The 20,102-nt window shown below is 36.5% G+C and overlaps 1 protein-coding gene across 1 annotated transcript; it reads left to right on the forward strand.

Annotated features, from left to right (window-relative positions):
* Nucleotides 1-5,358: 5,358 nt before the first annotated feature.
* tmem175 (transmembrane protein 175) lies at nt 5,359-16,154 on the forward strand. Its single transcript, XM_008335837.3, has 10 exons — nt 5,359-5,678; nt 9,635-9,673; nt 9,759-9,856; nt 9,983-10,034; nt 10,257-10,292; nt 10,430-10,513; nt 10,679-10,843; nt 10,924-11,002; nt 11,450-11,585; nt 11,893-16,154. The coding sequence occupies exons 1-10, from the start codon at nt 5,541-5,543 to the stop codon at nt 12,560-12,562; spliced, it is 1,497 nt and encodes a 498-aa protein (XP_008334059.1). The 5' UTR covers nt 5,359-5,540; the 3' UTR covers nt 12,563-16,154.
* The last annotated feature ends 3,948 nt before the right edge of the window (nt 16,155-20,102 follow it).

Raw genomic sequence — 20,102 nt, forward strand, 5'->3', positions numbered from 1 at the left:
TTTCAGCTATCTCTCTTTGTCGCCGCTCTTCTCTCTGTAGCCATTCCCTCAGCATCTCCTGCTGCCAGCGAGCTTGATCCTGACGCTGATGCTCCAGCTTCTCCAACAGGAGGTGGGTCTCCGAGGTCAGCTGCTGGAAGGTCTCTAGCAGAGGCCTGAGGGCGGAGTTGAGAGAGGAGGAAGATGAGGAATCAAGGTGGGGGAGGGGCAGGGGACCCGTGGAGGGAGGAGGTGGGACGGCATTTGATGAAGCAGATCTCAAACAGTTCTCAACTGGTGACACTGAAAGAGAGAACAGAAACAGAACAGTAAGAAAAAAGGCACTGATATCAGCTGAAATGTGGAAAACAAGGACAGTGAGGTGGGAGTTTGGAGCAAAAGAACCTTGGAATTCCTGAATTTATCCTTGAAATTCTCAAGATGTGGGGCTTAAATTATCATACATTTAGCCAGAATTGACTTTGTCACAGCCATTAATGAATAATTATTAGATAACTTAATGTGTTGATTCATGTGTATAAAAATATGGTCATCATGTACAAAATTTGATCAAAGAGGGAAAATAAAACTAGTAAAACAAGAGTGTCATCTTAGACATTTACATACTAATAATCTGTGGTTGGTCTTCTGACTGAGGGTGAGTGTGGTGGCGTTGGTCTTTTGGAGAGAATTCTGTGTCAACGAACTCAAACTCATCAGTTGAAATTTCTCCATCTTCTGTCTTAATGTCCACCGACCACAGACAACTGTCTTTCTCTACTGAACACGGTTTTTCTGTTCTCGCCATGGAATCGAATCTGTGACCATTGACCTCCAAATTAGAATACAAATCCTGTTCTTCACTTCCTGGCCTGTCACTGTTGCAAAGCTTTGCTGTTGTGTTTGAGGAAATTAAAAATGGCAATGCACCGCCCTCTGTTTTCCTTCGACCTAACACAGCATCCATCTCTGCATAGTATTTGAAGCCACAGGGTCTTGACTCAATAATGCCGCACTGCAATTTGGCCCTGACATAATTGGCTTTCAGCGTTTTGACACGAAGACGACACTGGTGTGGACTGCGACAAAAGCCCATCTCACTCATACGAGCTGAAAGGTGTTTAAAGACGTGGCGGTTACGAAGGTTCTCAGCCAAACTCTTCTGGACACGCTCGTCACTCCAGGCACAGAGAAGAACTTGAGTTTCCTCTTCTGTCCAATTAACGGAACGCTCAGCTTCACGTTTCTCTGTATAGAAGCAAAACATGGAAACATTTAGACATAAGTAATGAGATTTAGTAGATACCTCTCATTAATAATTTTATTTTTTATCCGTTTGCTAGGCAAAACAATAGATGGCAGGAGCAGCAGACATTTAAGAATGAATCATTTAATGCAAATAACAGCATCTTACTAAAATTTAAAAGAATTCAAATGCCAGTTTTTTTAAGACTACAAAATTATATTTACCAGAAAATTAACAATTTCATGTTCTCACACTCACAAAACCATTCTCCTTTAACCCTTGATTTGTAGCTGGCTCATTTCAGAGAGGATCGGAGAGGGGTAATAATATTTCCAAGGGCAATGAAACACTGAAACCCTCTCTACTGGAAATAAGCCAAAATAAAACAAATGCTTGATAATAATGCTTTATAAAGTAAAATATGATAAAAAAATGTTTTAAATATGCAATAATAGTAATTAACCATCAACAATTGGGCTTTGATATAGCTACAAAGAACAACATAAAACGAATAAAACAATCACAAGATCATAAAACTGTTAGAAGTTTCCCTGAAAGTTAACCAACATTTAGAAAATCAGCTTTTATCATAACATATACGCGCACACGGAAATGCACATGCTAATGACAGCTCAGCTACTTTACTACTTAAATAATATAATAATATAGCGACTACTCATCATTGTGAACCATCGATGTTTACATCCAATGAGCTGACGTTAGCAGCTAACAGCTAATAGAGGTAAAATCACAAATAACGATGACGATGAAACAAAGATGGCAGCTTTTAATAAAACACTCACTCCTTGTTTTTGATACCGAGTTGATGGAATTCATTATCGGAGTACTCATGATGTATCGACTTTAAGTTGATATTTATAATGACGATGGTAAAAATGTAAACAACACGCAGTTGCTCTGAAGAAAAACGCTTACTTCCTTGTGACCACAACGTATTTCCGGTACCCAGCGCAAGCCAAACGCCAAAAGTATCAATACACTGCTGATATTCGTCATGCAGTTCAACGCTGTCATTTATTTTAATTTCTTTCAAAAACCGTTTCTCCGTACGACACTAGTAGTTTAGATTTGTTTGTAGTTTTTGCTACCACAGAATTCAACATTAAAAATCCGGAATGAATCCATTTAGAATTGTCTTTAATAATTTTGTGACTTGTTGCGTATTCTTGCTTCACACGTCCCTTGATAACGGCTTGCAATTTCACCATGTTCGTAATTTTGACATGACTTTGATGCTTTTTTTATTATTTTGTTTATTTCCCCTTATGGTTGTTGTCTTTCAGTTTGTTAATGAAATGAAGTGAAGTTTTGACAGGGTTTGTTTTTCTCACATTTGCTGCTGCAGAGAAACACACAGCTGCGCAGCACATGTCCATGTGGAGGAGAAGGGAATCGAACCACAGATTTTCAACCACAACAGGTCCTGAAATCAGACCTAACACGTCTGTTCTACTGCTCTGTCATTTCTCGGCTCTTTCCCAGCAGCCACTAATTTTCTGAGGCCACAGCAGCTGCACAACGTGTTCTTCTATGACTGAAAAACACTGAAAAAGTTCTCTATGAAACTTTTAGATTAGAGAAATAACAGGAACTGTAACTCAGGGAGACAAAAATTGAGTTCTGGAGAAAATCTCTACATTCAGGTGCCAGTGGAAAGATTTATTATTTTTTTAGCATTAGTAATAACAAAGGGAGATGCACACAAATATTTAAAATAATTTAAAATACCCTTAGAAATTATTCTGATGATGGATAAATAGAACATTTAAATTATACTTGACAATATGCCAAAAAGATGTTATTAGCCCATTATTTCCTATTTTAATTTTAACTCCTAGCTTTTCCTCAACTAACTTCATTGATTGGTGTGTCTATATTTTCCATTCATCTGATTATTCCTAAATTGTAACTGTACAACACTATAGGTAGTCATAGTAATGTGTAATAAACAGTTACATAATAATAGACTTGGTAGCTGCCCCCATCCAGAGAATTTCTGGGATGTTTTTCCTCCCTACCCCCGAAACCCTTCTGATTTCTGACCCTGCTTTGACGCCCTGTTTCTAAATATAATCTATTTGTTCTAAAATGATCCTCACCCTCTTGTGTTGAACTTCCTGATGTTTTGTTGTACTCTGTACATTTGCTACTTTTGACTTCCTTTGTTTTTCTGAAATATCAAACAGGATGTAAAGCATCTAAAAGTGTAACAAACATTTCTAAAGGGTCCTAAATGTCCCTCTCAGTCTGTCTGCAACATTCTTGTCTTATATAAGGAAATCGTACCAGAGGTTAGAGCTTACATCACAGTGTCGAACAGCTTAACAACATGGTATCTGAGTACATAGAGTCATTCTGATGCTCAGTTATTATGGTAACATTGGTCGAGAGCAATTGGAACACAGTGTTCTAATGGGACTGCTTAAAGTTTCTGTAGACATTACAATGTCCCAGCAGCAACCTGATTGCAGCCACTACCTATATGTGGCTCCCAGCTTTGGTTTGAACTTTTTCCAAAAGAATATAACAATGTATATTTTTAAATGAATTAGCCTTTGACAACTAGGTTCAGAGGAATATCAATATTTTAGTTTAAAGGCATATATGAGCTGCTGGGTTATTGCTGCCCTCTGTGGCTAATATGAATCACTGAAGAAAATGTGAACAAATTACACTTGAATAATAAAAAAAGATAAGACATTTAAGCTTCACATGGAAGGAAGTAGTGGAATACTATACAACTAACATGTGCTGTGAGCTAAAATGGAAATGCATAATCTCTTTATCTGTGGTGGGTGAGAAGAGCTCTTTACACATTTAATTTTATTATTAATCATTATTATATGTAATTATTGTATAGTTTTTTTGTTTTAAAAAAAAATCCCATTCCCTTGAATTTAAAAGATAACCATGACTGGTCTAAATTCAAGCATCAGAGCCATTTACTTCCTTCACCCAACCCCACCACCTATAAGGAATGCGTCTGCTGCAGGGCCACGTCCTCCTGCTGTGTCAGGAATGTGTCGTGTTTCATTGTTTTTACAGAGCAGACAAGTATCCACACTTCTGCTGGAAAACTAATCCAGACCACACACGATTTAAAACGTATATATACTGCACCATCAGCCAACACCTGATCTTCTGGGCACAGCTGACCAGAAACACATGGATACACTGTGCTTCCACTTTAGTCAAGAATGTGCTTATATAGTTGCACAGGCCTACCCTATGAGATCAAAAGCTTTTGTACATAAAAGTTTACAAGAAGATTCAGAAACATCAAAGTGCATTTCTTTATCAAAATTTTTTGATAGACATTTCAGATAGAAAACTAAGATTTCTAAATCACCCACTCTCCAACACCGAACAACTGAAAAAAGGTGACAGTTGTTGATCTACCGCTGCTTCCAACATATTACTGAAATGACTTGGTATTTGAAACCTTTAATTAAAATTTACCCTAGTGACACCAACAGACCAATAGTGGAAACAACAGACCAGCATCAGGTATGTTGTGTTGAGCTACAATCACAAATTGTTTTTTGTTTTTTTTGTTTTTGTTTGTTTGTTTGTTTGTTTTTGTTTTTGTTTTTGTTTTTGTTTTTGTTTTTGTTTTTGTTTTTGTTTTTGTTTTTGTTTTTGTTTTTGTTTTTGTTTTTGTTTTTGTTTTTGTTTTTGTTTTTGTTTTTGTTTTTGTTTTTTTTTCAGACTTTAGTGTTTCAGGGTCAGAGGTCTATGTGTCATTTTACAAATGCACTTTGATTAGCCGTATCGTTTTGGAGTAGTTGGTTACAAAAATAATGGATTTATTTCTCTATATCATCATTTATATTTACGTAGTCATGGTTACAACTGTAGTCGTGGTTACATCTTTTGTCGTAATAGATCAGAACGAACGAACAGTACTGCAGTATGAATGCCACCTTGTGGTCATATAGGAACATCACACATTTACAACGAATAAGAGAAAATTAATGATCAAATATTTCGTTTGTGAAGACGAAAGATATGTCGCAATTGTATCCATCACAACGTAATGACAAAATTCGCGAATTATTATTTCAGCTTCTTAGTATCACATATTTAAAAATATATTTTGAAAAGCTTTTAATAAAAGTACATTTTTACAATAACGGTCTTTGTAGGCAATAGGAAATGACGCCAAGAGCGATTTTCCGGTTCCGATTTATGTCAGCTGATCGTCTGCCGTTTACAAACATACTCTCTTTGTGATTCCAGTCTGTAAAGACCGTGGGTTCGAATCTGCAGGTTGTTTTTGTCCGTTTTTGTCGCCATGGAAGAATTTGTCAGCAGAGAGCAGCAGGTGGTGGAGGAAGAACCAGAGGCCAACGGACACCATAGCAGCACACAGTCATCACATAGACTGTTGAACTACAGCGACGCACTCATTTCCATAATCGCGACAGTCATGGTGAGGTCATAACAGTGACGTTATATATATCAGACACCTTCGCTTTCAAACACTGGGTCAACAAGACATGCTGACGTCTGAAAATTTATTCAATTAATATAACAATACGGAAATTACAATTACCTAGAGTGAATCGTCATGGTAAACTCAACTTAAAGCTACATTTTCACTTGTCATGGTTAGTTGGGTTCCTATTGTCATGGTTGAGTTGTTGTGCACTGTAGCCAATAGCCATGGTTACGCATATGAAATGACAACGCGATTTGAGTTATGGTCGATTAGAGATTAGTATGATTATTGCAGGAGAATTCATTACGATATTACGATTATCACAATTGTTATGCGTTAATTGATTTCACCATTCTATGAATGTGTAAAATCATATGAACACTTCTGAAGGTCTTTGATGCTAACATATATATAACAGCAAATATATAACAACAAAATTAAGTAACTTAAATATACTAGCACAAATATTGGGTTATATATTTAGTAATGTAATTATATTTTTGTGTGATTTGCTTTGCGGAAAGGTAGAGGTTCCGTAGCCCTTCACATCTGTTTGCTCTAAGAAATACAAAGCACTTGTGTAGCATTATTTGTTTTATCGTTTACAAAGAAGTGATACTTTTTGTTTAATTATAATTTGTTCAATTATTGTAATTTTCTTCTAGTTTTAAGGATCTATTTATATAGGACTGATCACGAATGCCCAAGGGCAATTGTTTAAATTATTTAAGTCATCAATTGTGTTCTATACTAGATGTTTAAGTTTATTCAAGCCTTTTAATCATTTGTGTATTATTTTCGTTCCTTTATTTTATGTTTTTATTACAATGACACATACATAAACACATTTGTAATAAATTAAACGGACACCCGTAGTGCTGAATTTACAAGACCAACTCTGCGATGGCAGAAAGCAAACAGATCTAATGCTTAAGGTTCACTTTTCTTCTACAGGTCTCTGCACACTGACAATGAAACTGTCCGACAGAAAGAGAAAGGATTGACCTCACGCTATGTTCACATACGAGCGGTATAATGTATGGTTAGGTGACTGTCGTGTAACATGTCCAGTTGCACTGAAAGTCGAACCCGTGTCGTAATCGTACAGTAATATTTGCAAGTTACACGTTAACATTCGATGTGCTACCAATTCAACGTTACGTTAGGAAAACATTAATTAAACTTATCCCCATTAATGTGTATTTACCTCTACTTTAGCAGACAAAGTCAGGTGGTTGTCTCGCAGGTGAAGAAACATATTGAATAGTGATTAGTGATGTGTAGAGATGTGTCGTTCGCGAGTGATTCGTTCAAAATGAACGAATCTTTCATATGACTCGTGACTCCCGAGTCATATGAAAGATTCCTATATCTCCTCTTTGGCCTTCCTCTTTGTCTCCTACCTGGTAGCTCCATCTCTAACATTCTTCTACCAATGTATCCACTGTCCCTCCTCTGCACATGTCCAAACCATCTCAATCTGGCTTTTCTAGCTTTTTCTCCAAACCTTCCTGTCTGTGTTGTCTCTCTAATGAACTCATTCCTGATCCTGTCCATTCTTGTCACTCCTAAAGAGAATCTTAGCATCTTTAACTCTGCCACCTCCAGCTCCGCCTCTGTCCTTCTTCTGCCTATTGGTACTGTCTCTAAACCATACATCATGGCTGGTCTCACCACTGTCCTGTAAACCTTTCCCTTCACCTTAGCTGACACTCTTCTGTCACAGATCACTCCTGACACTTTTCTCCAGCTGTTCCATCCTGCCTGTACTCTATTCTTCACCTCTCTTCCACAGTCTCCGCTGCTCTGAACAGTTGATCCTAAGTACCTAAACTCCTGCACCTTCACCACCTCTGCTCCTTGTAGCCTCACTATTTCACTGTTCTGCCTTTCGTTTACACACATGTACTCTGTCTTGCTGCGACTGACCTTCATTCCTCTTCTTTCTAGTGCAAACCTCCACCTCTCTAGGTTCTCTTCTAGCTGCTGCCTACTCTCACTACAGATCACAATGTCATCTGCAAACAACATAGTCCATGGGGACTCCTGTCTGACCTCATCTGTCAATCTGTTCATCACCAAAGCAAACAAGAAGGGGCTCAGGTGCCTCAACCTGGCTTCAACTGCTCTTTCCCAAATCTTCATTGTATGACTCATCAACTTTATCCCTCTGTAGTTGTTACAACTCTGTACATCACCCTTCTTATGAACTGGCACCAGAACACTTTTCCTCTACTCATCAGACTACTCAACCTAGTCAGGAAATCTAGCGCCACTTCTCCTAAACACTTCCATACTTCCACTGGTATGTCATCAGGACCAACTGACTTTCCACTCTTGGTTCCTCGTTTCTACTTTCCCTTTCATTTTCCTCATTCAACAACTCCTCAAAGTATTCCTTCCATCTTCTCAGTACACTTTCCTCAGTTGTGATCACATCCCCCTCTCTGTTCTTAATCAACCTTACCTGCTGCACATCCTTCCCAGCTTGATTTCTCTGTCTCCCCAATCTATACAACTCCTTTTCTCCTTCCTTTGTGTCCAAACTCTCGTACAACTCATGTGCCTTTTGTTTGGCTTTGGCCACTTCCCTCTTCACCCACCTTGTCCTCTCTTTGTACTCCAGTCTGTTCTCTTCTGTTCTGTCACTGTCCCATCTCTTTCTCTGCACACTCTCCTGGACCTCATCATTCCAGCACCAGGTCTCTTTGTCCTCCTTTCTCTGCCCAGAGAGCATATCTAGCACCCTCCTACCTGTCTCCCTAAGGTCCAGGAGAGTGTCATCACTTCTTCTATGTCTACCTTCACACACATCAACCTGTCTGACTCTTGTTTCTCCTCCACCACATTTCTTACATGTTCTTCCTTTAGGATCACCCCTACTCCATTTCTCTTCCCATCTGAACCATGATGAAACAGTTTGTAGCCTCCTTCAATGTTTCTAGCCTTACTGCCCTTCCACCTGGTCTCCTGCACACACTAAATGTCTACTCTTCTTCTCTTCATCACATTCACGTGGTTTTAATTGCTTATGGCATTTTGTGTACTTTGGAGACTTTGTCAGTGGAAGCAAACCATGTTGCCTTCAATATTTAGTGTCGGAGAACCGCAGCCTTCTTTACAACGCCCACAATAGGGCTAAAGCGCCACCTGCTGTAAAACGAATGAAATTCAAGATTCGTTCACAAGTCGTTCATTTTACTGTTCGAAAGTCAAAGATTCGAATCAATAAAAAGAGTTGATCTTCACATCACCTTATCATCATAGTGATGTGTCGTTCGCGAGTGACTCGTTCGAAATGTCGAATCCTTCATACGACTCGTGACTCCCGAATCATATGAAAGATTCGTGACTCCCGAGTCATATGAAATACTATGCGAACAACAAATCACTCTGTGAACTAATCTTTGACTGTGAACGAATCATTCTCTGTGAACTAATCTTTCATTGCAGACGAATCACTCTCTGTGAACTAATCTTTCGCTATGAACAAATCTTTCGCTATGAACGAATCTTTCGCTGTGAACTAATCTTTCTCTATGAACTGGTCTTTCTCCGTGAACTAATCTTTCGCTGTGAACGAATCACTCCCTGTGAACTAATCTTTCGCTGTGAACTAATCTTTCACTATGAAAGAATTACTATAACTAATCTTTCGCTCCGTTCTCGCAGATTCGTTTCATTGGTCACGTGACAGTGAGCGCGGGTCTGTTTTCCTCTCATTCATCTTCATATTGTGGTGTGTTTTTCTTTATGTTTTCACATGGTTTTAATTGCTTATGGCATTGTGTACTTGTGTAATCATGACATCTTTCCTTGCAGTGGTTGAAATTCCCAGTTTATTGTTGCATTTTGACAGTTATTGGTGGTCAGCTGTTAAGTTTTTAAAAGCTTTTAGTGTTAGATACACATGAACATACTGTTTTTTAAACTTATTTATTTTGCAGATTTTACCAGTGGCTCATACAAAAGTGGAAGATAATGAGGTACAAACCTACATCAAACTCTAAAAAGTTTCTATATGTAGAAAAAAAAAGAGTCCTCAGTAAATAGCACCTGTGTGTGTTTCAGGAGTTAAGACAGAGTGTTCAGACTCTTCTCACAACAAAAATTGCTGTTTACTTGATGACTTTTCTCATAGTGACTGTGGCCTGGGCAGCTCACATCAGGTCAGTTTGATCAGTCACTAAGTCTTAGTACTTTTTCATGCTATGTATTATTATTATTATTATTTCTGTTATCATGATCACTGTTGTTGTTGTTGTTGTTGCTCACAAAGAGTACATTTGCTCCAGGTTGTTTCAGGTGATTGTTCGGATCGACGACTGTCTCGCTCTGCTAAACCTCGTAAGTTCTTACATCACAGTGACATAAAGATAATGTAGGTATTTTTTTATTTTATTTTTGTAAATAATACTGACCCACAGTTCAGATTTTGGCTCATATAATAAAAAAATCGAAATATCTAACAAAACATACGTATATAATAAAGTAGGCAAGCAGTCTAGAGACGCAAATATAATTTTGTATAATAATGACTCTTGGTAAAACCTTTTCTGTTGTTTTCAGGCCTGTATGATGCTCATCACCTTCCTGCCATACACTGTGAGTCACATGGTCAAATAATCAAGTACTTATAATATTTGTGATAATATATTTTTCTTATCTTATTGAATCAATGTCATCATCCTCTTATTTCCTGGGGCAGATCACATAATCTCTCTTTCTTTTTTTTATTGCAGTTTTCTTTAATGGCCACTTTTCCAGAAAACATTCTTGGGATCCTGCTCTTCTGTGGTTGTGTGATGGTGATTGGTGTTATCCAGGTGATCTGAACATAGCATTAACAAAAGATCCAGAGGGGAAATAGTTTATTTACTTATCATTTTGATGTCACAAAGATTTTTTTGCAGATATTAAGTTAATGGTATTGTGATGTCATCATTTGTGTACTGACTGCGCCCTCTTCTGCACGTGCCATTTTTGAACAGTCGATCATCGTGTTGTACGCCTTCAGTCATCCCTACCTACTGAATCAGCAGATTCAGTCATTGGAGAGTAGAAGCTTCTACAAGAGTCACATCCTAAAGGTCATCATGAGGGTTCCTCTAGTGTGTTTCTTCGCCAGTGTGACGTCACTCATCTTCTTCCAGCTGGTACATGACACAGTCTTTGTACTTTCTTTTCTCCTCATAATAAGATATATACATTATTTTTTTTATTTTCTTCTTTCCAGTCGTACGTGTTATTGGCCATCGTCATCTTCCTGCCTTACATTACACGCTGTCTGAAATGGTGTCGCAGCAAAGCCATTGGTAAGAGTATTTTTAAAGTCTTTCATAGATGGTGTTTATTCAATAGGGGTGTTTGTTACTTCTTAATTTCTACAATCAGAATCAGTTTTATTGGCCATGTATGAAAACACATACAAGAAGTTTGACTCTAGGTTATTCCATTAATCACTCACATATCAGTATTGGCAGATACTCTATGCATCAGAGGTCACATTTCATTGTGTGCAGTGGTGTGATGTGTCACAATGACGAGTAGTTAAAAAAAACAAGTGAAAAAGTTGTGTCAATCCATCCCTATAACATGCCTTTTGTTGAAAAAAACACATTGCAGTTTTGAAGACAAAGGCAGTCTAGGTTTACGGCCAGGTTTTGTATAGTTAACTCTCTATGTGAATTATAGTAATGTGGGTTGACCAGTTTATCTTATAGTGTTGTCTCTAATCATTAACCAGAACACATCTGTTCCAGGTCCTGTAGAAGAGTCTCCAGAAGTCGAGTTGTTCTACAGTTTTCTGCCTAACGAGCCCCTCAGTAAAGAACGTGTGGAGGCATTTAGTGACGGTGTTTATGCCATTGTAGCTACGTTGCTCATCCTTGACATCTGGTTTGTCATTTCACCTTAATTTAACTGATCTTTTAAGTTATTTTTTTTCTCTCTTTTTAGTCTTCTGCATCTATTGAATCACTAACTAAATCATTTTTTTAAATGAATGAAATACTTAATTATAAACAAGTAGCTACAACAGATGTTTCTTTTTTCGTCTCAGTTCAGGTTGTTAAATAAACATTTTCTACATTTTTTTCTTCAATAATTAGTAAAAATAATGTAAAAACTAAATAAAAAATTGATAATAAAACAATAATAATTTCTAGCTGCAGATGTTAAGTTGTTAATTTTCTTTTGTTCTTAGTGAGGACAACGTTCCTGACCCAACTTTGGTGAAACAGCATTTTGGTGGCAGTCTTGTTGCCGCCCTGAAGGCCTACGGTCCTGAGTATCTGGCTTATTTCGGCTCCTTCGCCACCGTGGGCCTCCTCTGGTTTGCCCACCACTCGCTCTTCCTCCATGTCACTAGGACTACTCGTTTCATGGGCCTGCTTAACACCTTCTCGCTGGCGTTTGTTGGGGGTTTACCTTTGGCCTACCAGTTGACACACGAGTTCCCGCCCAATTCCAGGAATGAACTAGAAGCTATCCAGATCAGTTGCGTCATAATTTTTTTCGCCGGAATTTTTCAGCTGGCCATCTTCGTGGTTGCACTTTATAGGCAGCAGGAGACGCTGCACCCATACGTGCGCTACAATGGTCAAGAGCACATCTTTATGCTTGCTAAACTTGCGCTGTACCCCTGTGTGGCATTGGTGACCTTCTTCCTAACCTGTATTCTGAGTCGATTCAGTGCCTCAATTTTCCACCTGATGGAAATAACAGTGCCTTTCGCCTTCATCTTGCTCAGGCTGTTAGTGCGCCTCCTTCTGTCCATCTTGCGCTACATTTTCTGTCCAGAAAGAATCAGTCTGCAACGTATCTTAGAAGAGGACATAGAAGATTTAAATGCAATTAACACTGCAAACACTTAGGAAGGAAAACATAATGTTAACATTGTTAAGATTAACACAAGTTTTCTAGGTCAGGGGCAGTGGATTCCACCTTTTAAGAGGAAATCGGGCCACTGCCTTGAACAGGTAACTTTGGTCAGCTTAGCTAGTTTATCACTGTGAACATTGCTTTCTATAAGTTTGGTCCAGACCACGCAGTTTATTGTCTTTTCTCAGTACATCTGTGTTTAATGCATTTTCCTCTGTTGTGGTTGTTTGTGCCCCTCCATCGTGCCTACTTACTACTTTACACTACTTTGTTAGCACTGCAGGGAGCACTGTAGAAGGGAAAGTGATCAACACAAATGTGCTATTGAACAGCTAGATAAGTACTAGGGTTATCCCTATACCATTTTTATGAACAGCTATGACTATGAATATTCTGATTTGGGTTCTCACCGATATCGAATGCCAATATTGATACTTTGTTGTTGTTCAGCAAATGTGCATTGAAGAGAAAGGCAGTTGTATGTATGTATATATATATATATATATAGTATATAGGTGTTACAGCTCTGGTTGGATATCACAGTGAAGACAACAAGCATGGACATGCTTAGAGGCAGTTTTATTGTTTTAATTAATAGAAGTACATATCCACATAGCCACACACAAACAGATCTGTAAGTCAGGCTCTTCTGATGTTTTTATGTCCTAGATTATGATGTCACCACTGTGATAGCTTAGGTGAATGACATAGGTACTTATGTATCATGTGAGTTTCTACTTAGAAGAGAAATTGAGTAACCATGCACCATAGGAATGGAACTTCTACGACGTAAGTGGAGGGCCCTCTCCCTGTTTTGTATTTTATGGTGAGGTCTAAACTCCTAATCTATTCACTGTCCCGTAAAGCTGAGATGAGACATTAGTGTATTCAGTGCTACGGTGCATCATTTCTTGTTTGGTAACAGCTTTTGCTCTCATCTTTGTTTTTGACCTCTCAAACTACTGACTTAGTTGCCTAAACAAACTAGCCATGAGGGAAAAGAGACACTGAGTAGAGGAGGAAGATAGGTGATAGGTGACCTGCCCACAGCTGGTTATAGTGAAAAGCCATCCCCAACCCTAGGTTGCTGGATCAGCATGTTTTTTGAAGTTTTTTTTATGTATCCGTCCCATGTTGTTAAAGTTATTGTTATATATTTTCGTCAAGTAGGAGTGTCAATTATTTTCTGTCATGCTGATTTGTGGAATTTTAATTGTGACTCACTGTGAGTCTTGAAATCACTTGGAGTGATTGCATTTGAGTTTCTTCATCTGCAAAAACTTAATGTTAAAGAAATTCAATAGAAAAGGGTGGCTTTCAAAATAAGAGGAAATGAACTGACAAGCACTTTAAAACAAGCATCTTGATTGTTGTGTCACTTTGCACTGGAAAACTGATAATACACAACATACTAAATGTATTCATAAATTAATTACAAGTTACTTTGGTGTACTTTATGCTCTTTTTAACTTTTATTTAGTGACTCCTCCTGTGGTGGCCTGTGTCAGTTGCAAACACTCACATTGTACATTTTCCCATTGTGGAACGATTAAGGGACACAATTATTATTATTTAGACATATTTTTTCTAAACATTTAAAACTGTGTCTGCAATGTGAATCATTGATTTTTGAATAACAATTTAATATAATTTATGATATAATTGTTGTATACGGTTTTGTTTATTGCGTGACATTTATTGTACTACAAATCCTAATTTGACCTGAACATTTAAAAAAAAAATCCTTAAGTATTAATGCAACAAGAAAGAGTACATACTGTATTTTGAGTACATTACATACGTCCATATGTTCACAATAGTTGATTCTTTTGATTATGATTGATTATGACATATAATATATAATATGTATTATATATTATATATGTATATATTATATAATATATAATATATATAATGTATACACCATATGACATAATTATGATTATGATTGATTATGATTCAATAATTTATTGAATCACAATAGAACTAGTTTGATAACCCTGATAAAGCATTGAGAATTACACTTTCAACTTTTACCTTCTATCTCATGACTGTCTGAAACTCTATTCAAGTCCACAATCATCAAAATGGTCCCCACTCTATTTCTATGAAGTCTTCGCTGTATGATTATTGTATTTAAACTGTAACCAGATCCACCAAAAACAGTATTGTTTATAATATTTTGTATAAGTTTTGGTCTTTTTGTACACTTTTTTATCTTGAATGAAGTGCAAGAAAGAGAAAAACATGTATTGTTTTTTAATATACAACAGAGTATTAGGGCCACATTCAGAGAAAAAAAAGAATTATGGGAAGCATTGCTAGAATAAATTCTTAACATTTTGAGCAAAAAGTTGTACATTTGTTGTGTCATGTCCCTTAGACACTTGGATTCTCTTTTCTTACCTGTGAACCAAATTCTGTCCTAGGTTCAAAAACCATCCAAACCCCTTAAAAGACATAAACTTTATTCAGATTTGGGCACACAATGATTCATATCAAGTAATGGTACCAGTATTGGCGATACATGCCCTGTATTTCCTTATGAAAAAACACCATTAGTTTTTAAAATTATTAATTCAATCTTTGTTTACTTTGAATCCTTGTTAGTTTTCTTAAAATATGTTTTATTGTTTGTGTAATATACTGTCTGTTGTTTTCTTTTATATATTTGTTTAAATTTTGACTTGAAATGCTTGGTAGCCTTGTCCACCTAAATTAATTATAAATAAGCATAAAGACTAGTAGTCTATTTGTTGCTATTACATAGGTTTTAACCCAAGTGTTTCGCACTAAAATTAACTACACACTTGAGGTTGTCTTCTCTGGCAGCGTTGTGCAATGCGTGCATCTGTGCAATTCCAGAGCCCATTCTGAAAATATGTTAATATGTGAACTAGTGTTATCCGCACAAATGACGAATATTGTATAGGGTGCGTCTGCAGTTATAACATGATTATAAGACTGTTTTAGTCTAATAATTGAAATACGCCAATTCTGATATGTTCATATACTCAAAAGGGACGCAGCAACCAAACGCTGAGAAGTTAGCTTACCATTTTCAGGTGATATGCCATGTTTGCAGTCGACCTGTGAATTGCCAACTTGCTTGCTAACTTTTCGTTCTATTTTTGTAAAATGCTGCCACACTGTCGATGTCTTTGACGTGGTAAAGGAGACTGACTATAACAAAATGCTAAAATTTAATAAATATTCGGCGAACCAACGGACCAAGGCTTTCTGGTACATTCTTCAAATCTGCCTGTAGTTTTGGCTAATCCAAAATAGTGAAAACAAGGTTCTGAAGACAGAAAGTTACCTGTGAAATTAGGTTCTTAAAAAAAAAAGAAAAAGAAAAAACAAACAATCGACCAATATTCTGATTGATCGATTGTTTGTTTTTTCTTTTTCTTTTACGTATCAGCCAGTAAATCGTTTAGTCCCCTGGGAGATTACATTCCTGTCATATAAGGTTTTGTTGTTTGATTTTTGTGTGAATACAGTAAGCAGAAAATCAGTTTTTGTTATATTTCATTGTTTGCATGTAACTGTTACTGTTGTTCAATAAATAAATGTGAAACTGTTTATTTGACCTTTGACTTGTTTCCCCCGAAACACAAGAAACTAAAACAGACTTACAACATTGTTTTTTTTTTAAAGAAAACCAAACTTTATTTACCTCAGAACAGTAAACATCTTCACTTCCACTTCATGACAAGGTATTAAATATGACATCACTTCCTGTTCATTTAAATATGTTCCAGTCCAAAAAAAAACAAAAAAAACAACCCTGCAGATAACTAGTAGAAACATGTTTGTTTGTTTTCATCAAACCAAAACTAAATAAACAGATAAAGCAGTAGTTTTTACATTCACACCTTCAGTAGAAATATGATACACTTCTATTAAATATTTTACATTTTAAACCTCAGTGAGTCTGCACAGGGCACCACTGCAAAAATCAATAATCAACACAAATCAATAAACCAAATCATTGGTATAAAATATTTATCAGACTTAAATTGTTCATTAAATTCTGAAGTTAAGTTTTTAATTTGCTCCAGTATTTAATCGTAGATAAAATGAAAATGGTCTATCACAAAAGATAAAATTATTTTAAAATACTTTTTGATTTATATGTCTCAAACTTAATGCAGGACAAATTAATTGAATTTGCTCAGTTCATTTAATTAATCTTTTTCATTAAATCCTTTTCAGGTCCATCACGCTGAAGCAACTTCCATCAGCCATCAGGTATAGAGGGGGTGCAGGGTAACCTATACCCTGGACAATTTGCAGCCCATTACAGGGTCGATTAGTTTGACTGGTTATTGATAATTGATTACTGTCTGCAGTGCAGCTCTAAAGACTTATTTTTCTTTTCTGTTATTGGTCTTTTGTTCTTAAAGTGACATCACGATGGTCACATGGTTTGATCAACGACTCTGTGTATGTGTCAAATGGTCCCAATGATTTACCTCAAGGAATAAAAAGATCCCCTTTTATAGTGTTCTTTCATCATCATTATTGATGTAATGATTCTGCCACGGAAGGAAAAGTCATTTGGAACTGCTTTTTTGTCTGAGTAAATAAGGAACTTTGGTAAACATTTATCAGAACCTCGTCAGAACATCACTTTATAAACTTATGACATGATCATCACATTTCCATATATGATCGTGACTTGTCACAGGAATATGAAGTGATCATGTGACAGGTGTTCTTTGTGTTTTTGTCTTGTTGAGATGATAGGATGTGACCACATGACAAGTTGTGATTATAATGCAACGTCAGACCTATGTGACAAGGTGACAAGTTGCAACTGTATGAAAAGTCACTTGACCACAAAACAAGTCGCTTAACGAGGTGTCACTTCAAACATGTAAGACAACGCCACCTCATCATGCATGTGATCAAGACTTGTCAAATAATCACAGCTCCTCATGTCATAACTACTTATGTGATATTGATCTGTTTTATTATCAAAACTTCTCACCAAACAATCTCTCACATTGCAAAAGGTCATCAAGGTTTTACATTTTGTCTGACTTAAAGTCATCACTTGAGTACAACTTGTCACATTATTAAAAACGTGTCTCAAACCGTCACATTATCAATACGTCAGGTGACCATGGTTTATCGTGACACCACGTATTGAGTGGTCAACACATAACAGATCGTGATTGACATGTTGTAACAGGTTGTGATCATGTGACGCCTTGTCACTATTTCATAAAGCATTATTTAGGCTATCAAACTATTGCTGTTAAACCAGTGTGTTTTTTTGTTTGTGTGCATGTGTGTGTACAGTACTTTTATATGCTACTTTATGTGTGTATAAACAACATACGTGTGTAGGTGTAAAACCACACGCACAGACATTGTTGTGTGTGATGTCACGTGTGACATCATCATATACGGCAGACGTGTTGCAAAAAAGTGTAAACAACATCCACCTCTGCCCCTTTACTCTATAAACTATTCAACAGGAAGCACTGTCTATGTTAAAGGCACAGTTCAATATTTTCAGAAACATGACTGCTCCAGCAGCTGGAGGACATAAATGTGAATATATGTTCTATTAATAAGAGAAACAAATATTACAAATGATTAATCATACACGATAACAGCATAGGATGGGCTCTGCTCCTCAAATCAATTACAAGCTAACATCTTTAGATTAACAAACCTGGCTTAGTTTACAGACAAAAAGCTTAGCTTAGCATCAGCTAGAAAAGTGGCTAACTTAGGGTTAGCTCCAGAACAGTAGTTATCTTAGGATCAATTGGAAGAGGCTAGTTACATTTACTTGTATCAAAGCTGACAAAGTAGTTAGTTACAGTAAAGTTGTTAGGTTAGCATTAGCTCAAGGAGAAACGTTCTCGTATTACAGGTCCAGGAGAGTCACTGGCTCTATTAGACCATTGCCATTTGCAGAGAAGTTAATTTTGCTATTGTAATTTATGAACTAAGATGATGAATGTTGAATTTTACCTTTTTTTTTAAATAAAAGGAACATGTTTCTCAAATGTTGAACTGTTGCTTTAAAACCTAAATTATTTTTAACAACTGCTAATAACAACTGTTTGTTCATGCTGATGATCCTTCCCAGAGCTTTTATATTATTAGCTCAAAATGTTAAATATTTTATATGTTTGTATATTTACAGTACATTAGAGTGTTTTCATGCTGACAGTTTCCTGTCACTGATGTTAAACTACAAAGTAGCGAAATTCTTGCAAATGAAGCCACAAAACATGCTGTCAGGTAAAATTTTACATTGTTAAAGAGAGAAATGATCTGAGACTTACAATTTATTTTTCATCGATTCATTTCTGATAAATGTCCCAAATTGTTCTTCTGACATTCTGTCACAGACATTAGATGATATTCCAAGTGCACAACATGTCTAACAGGTTGGAAACTCTGTGTCTGACATGTGTGTGTTATTTACATGACACTAACTGCTACATATTCGACATTTTGCTTTTCGTCATCACTGACTATGTCCGAAACTGCTACCTACATCCTACATAGTGCACACATGGGGCATGCCATTTGTAGTGGGTTCTAAATGTTTAGTGAATAGCAATACATCCCATCATGCATTGCAGTTGACAAATGACTGCTGTAAATGACACAAACGCTGAAAAAACTTTTGTGTCACTTTACAAAATATTTAGATTATTTAAGGCAAACAAAATTGAGTTTTCAAAGTTTTCAAAAATTGTAATTTTCCTCTAGAAGCCTGGGGTAATGAATACATGGATCAGACGTGTAGTGAATGTTGAATATTCAGTAGAAAGTCACTAATTCATGTTTTACAGAAGATAAGGTGCTACATGCAAACACTAACCCCTAAATTTTGTATCCTCCATCTTCAACAGTCTCCTTCATTATAAGACAGAGTCTTATGAGGTTTGAATATATATATGTATATATATGTGTGTATATATATATATATATATATATACACACATATATATACATATATATATTCAAACCTCATAAGTTTTTTTATATTTAAATATATTTATATTTTTAGCATTTAATGCACTAAGAGCCCAGAGTAGTGTTTTCTTCATTCTCTGCATTTAAAAAAAAAAAAAACGATGGATCTTTTTTTGCGGGGGAGGGAGTCTGATGTTACAATCAGTAGATTACAGAGGCATCATTCATCACCAATCACAGCTCTTTGTGGTTGGTATATATACGTACACACACAATGCTTTTTTGTATTACATATTGTTGCATTGATGTTGCCAGTAAAGAGATATTACTTGACTGATAAAATAGTTTTACATGCATTGTTGAAAACTGCTGAGAATTCCTTTTAAACAGGTGCGGTAAGATGAATATAGTGCTTTAACGATTTATTGCACTGCAATTGCTTTGTCACTGCACCTCATTCTGACCACTGACTGTATGTAAGAACTGGACAAAACCATCTGCAGCTGTCAGTGACTGGAACAAACAACAGAAGTGCTTCTCTGGTTTCAGAAGTGACGCTGTTTATATAATATATATATAAAG

This window comes from Cynoglossus semilaevis, chromosome Z, assembly GCF_000523025.1.
Source record: "Cynoglossus semilaevis isolate Cse_v1.0 chromosome Z, Cse_v1.0, whole genome shotgun sequence".
NCBI lineage: Eukaryota > Metazoa > Chordata > Actinopteri > Pleuronectiformes > Cynoglossidae > Cynoglossus > Cynoglossus semilaevis.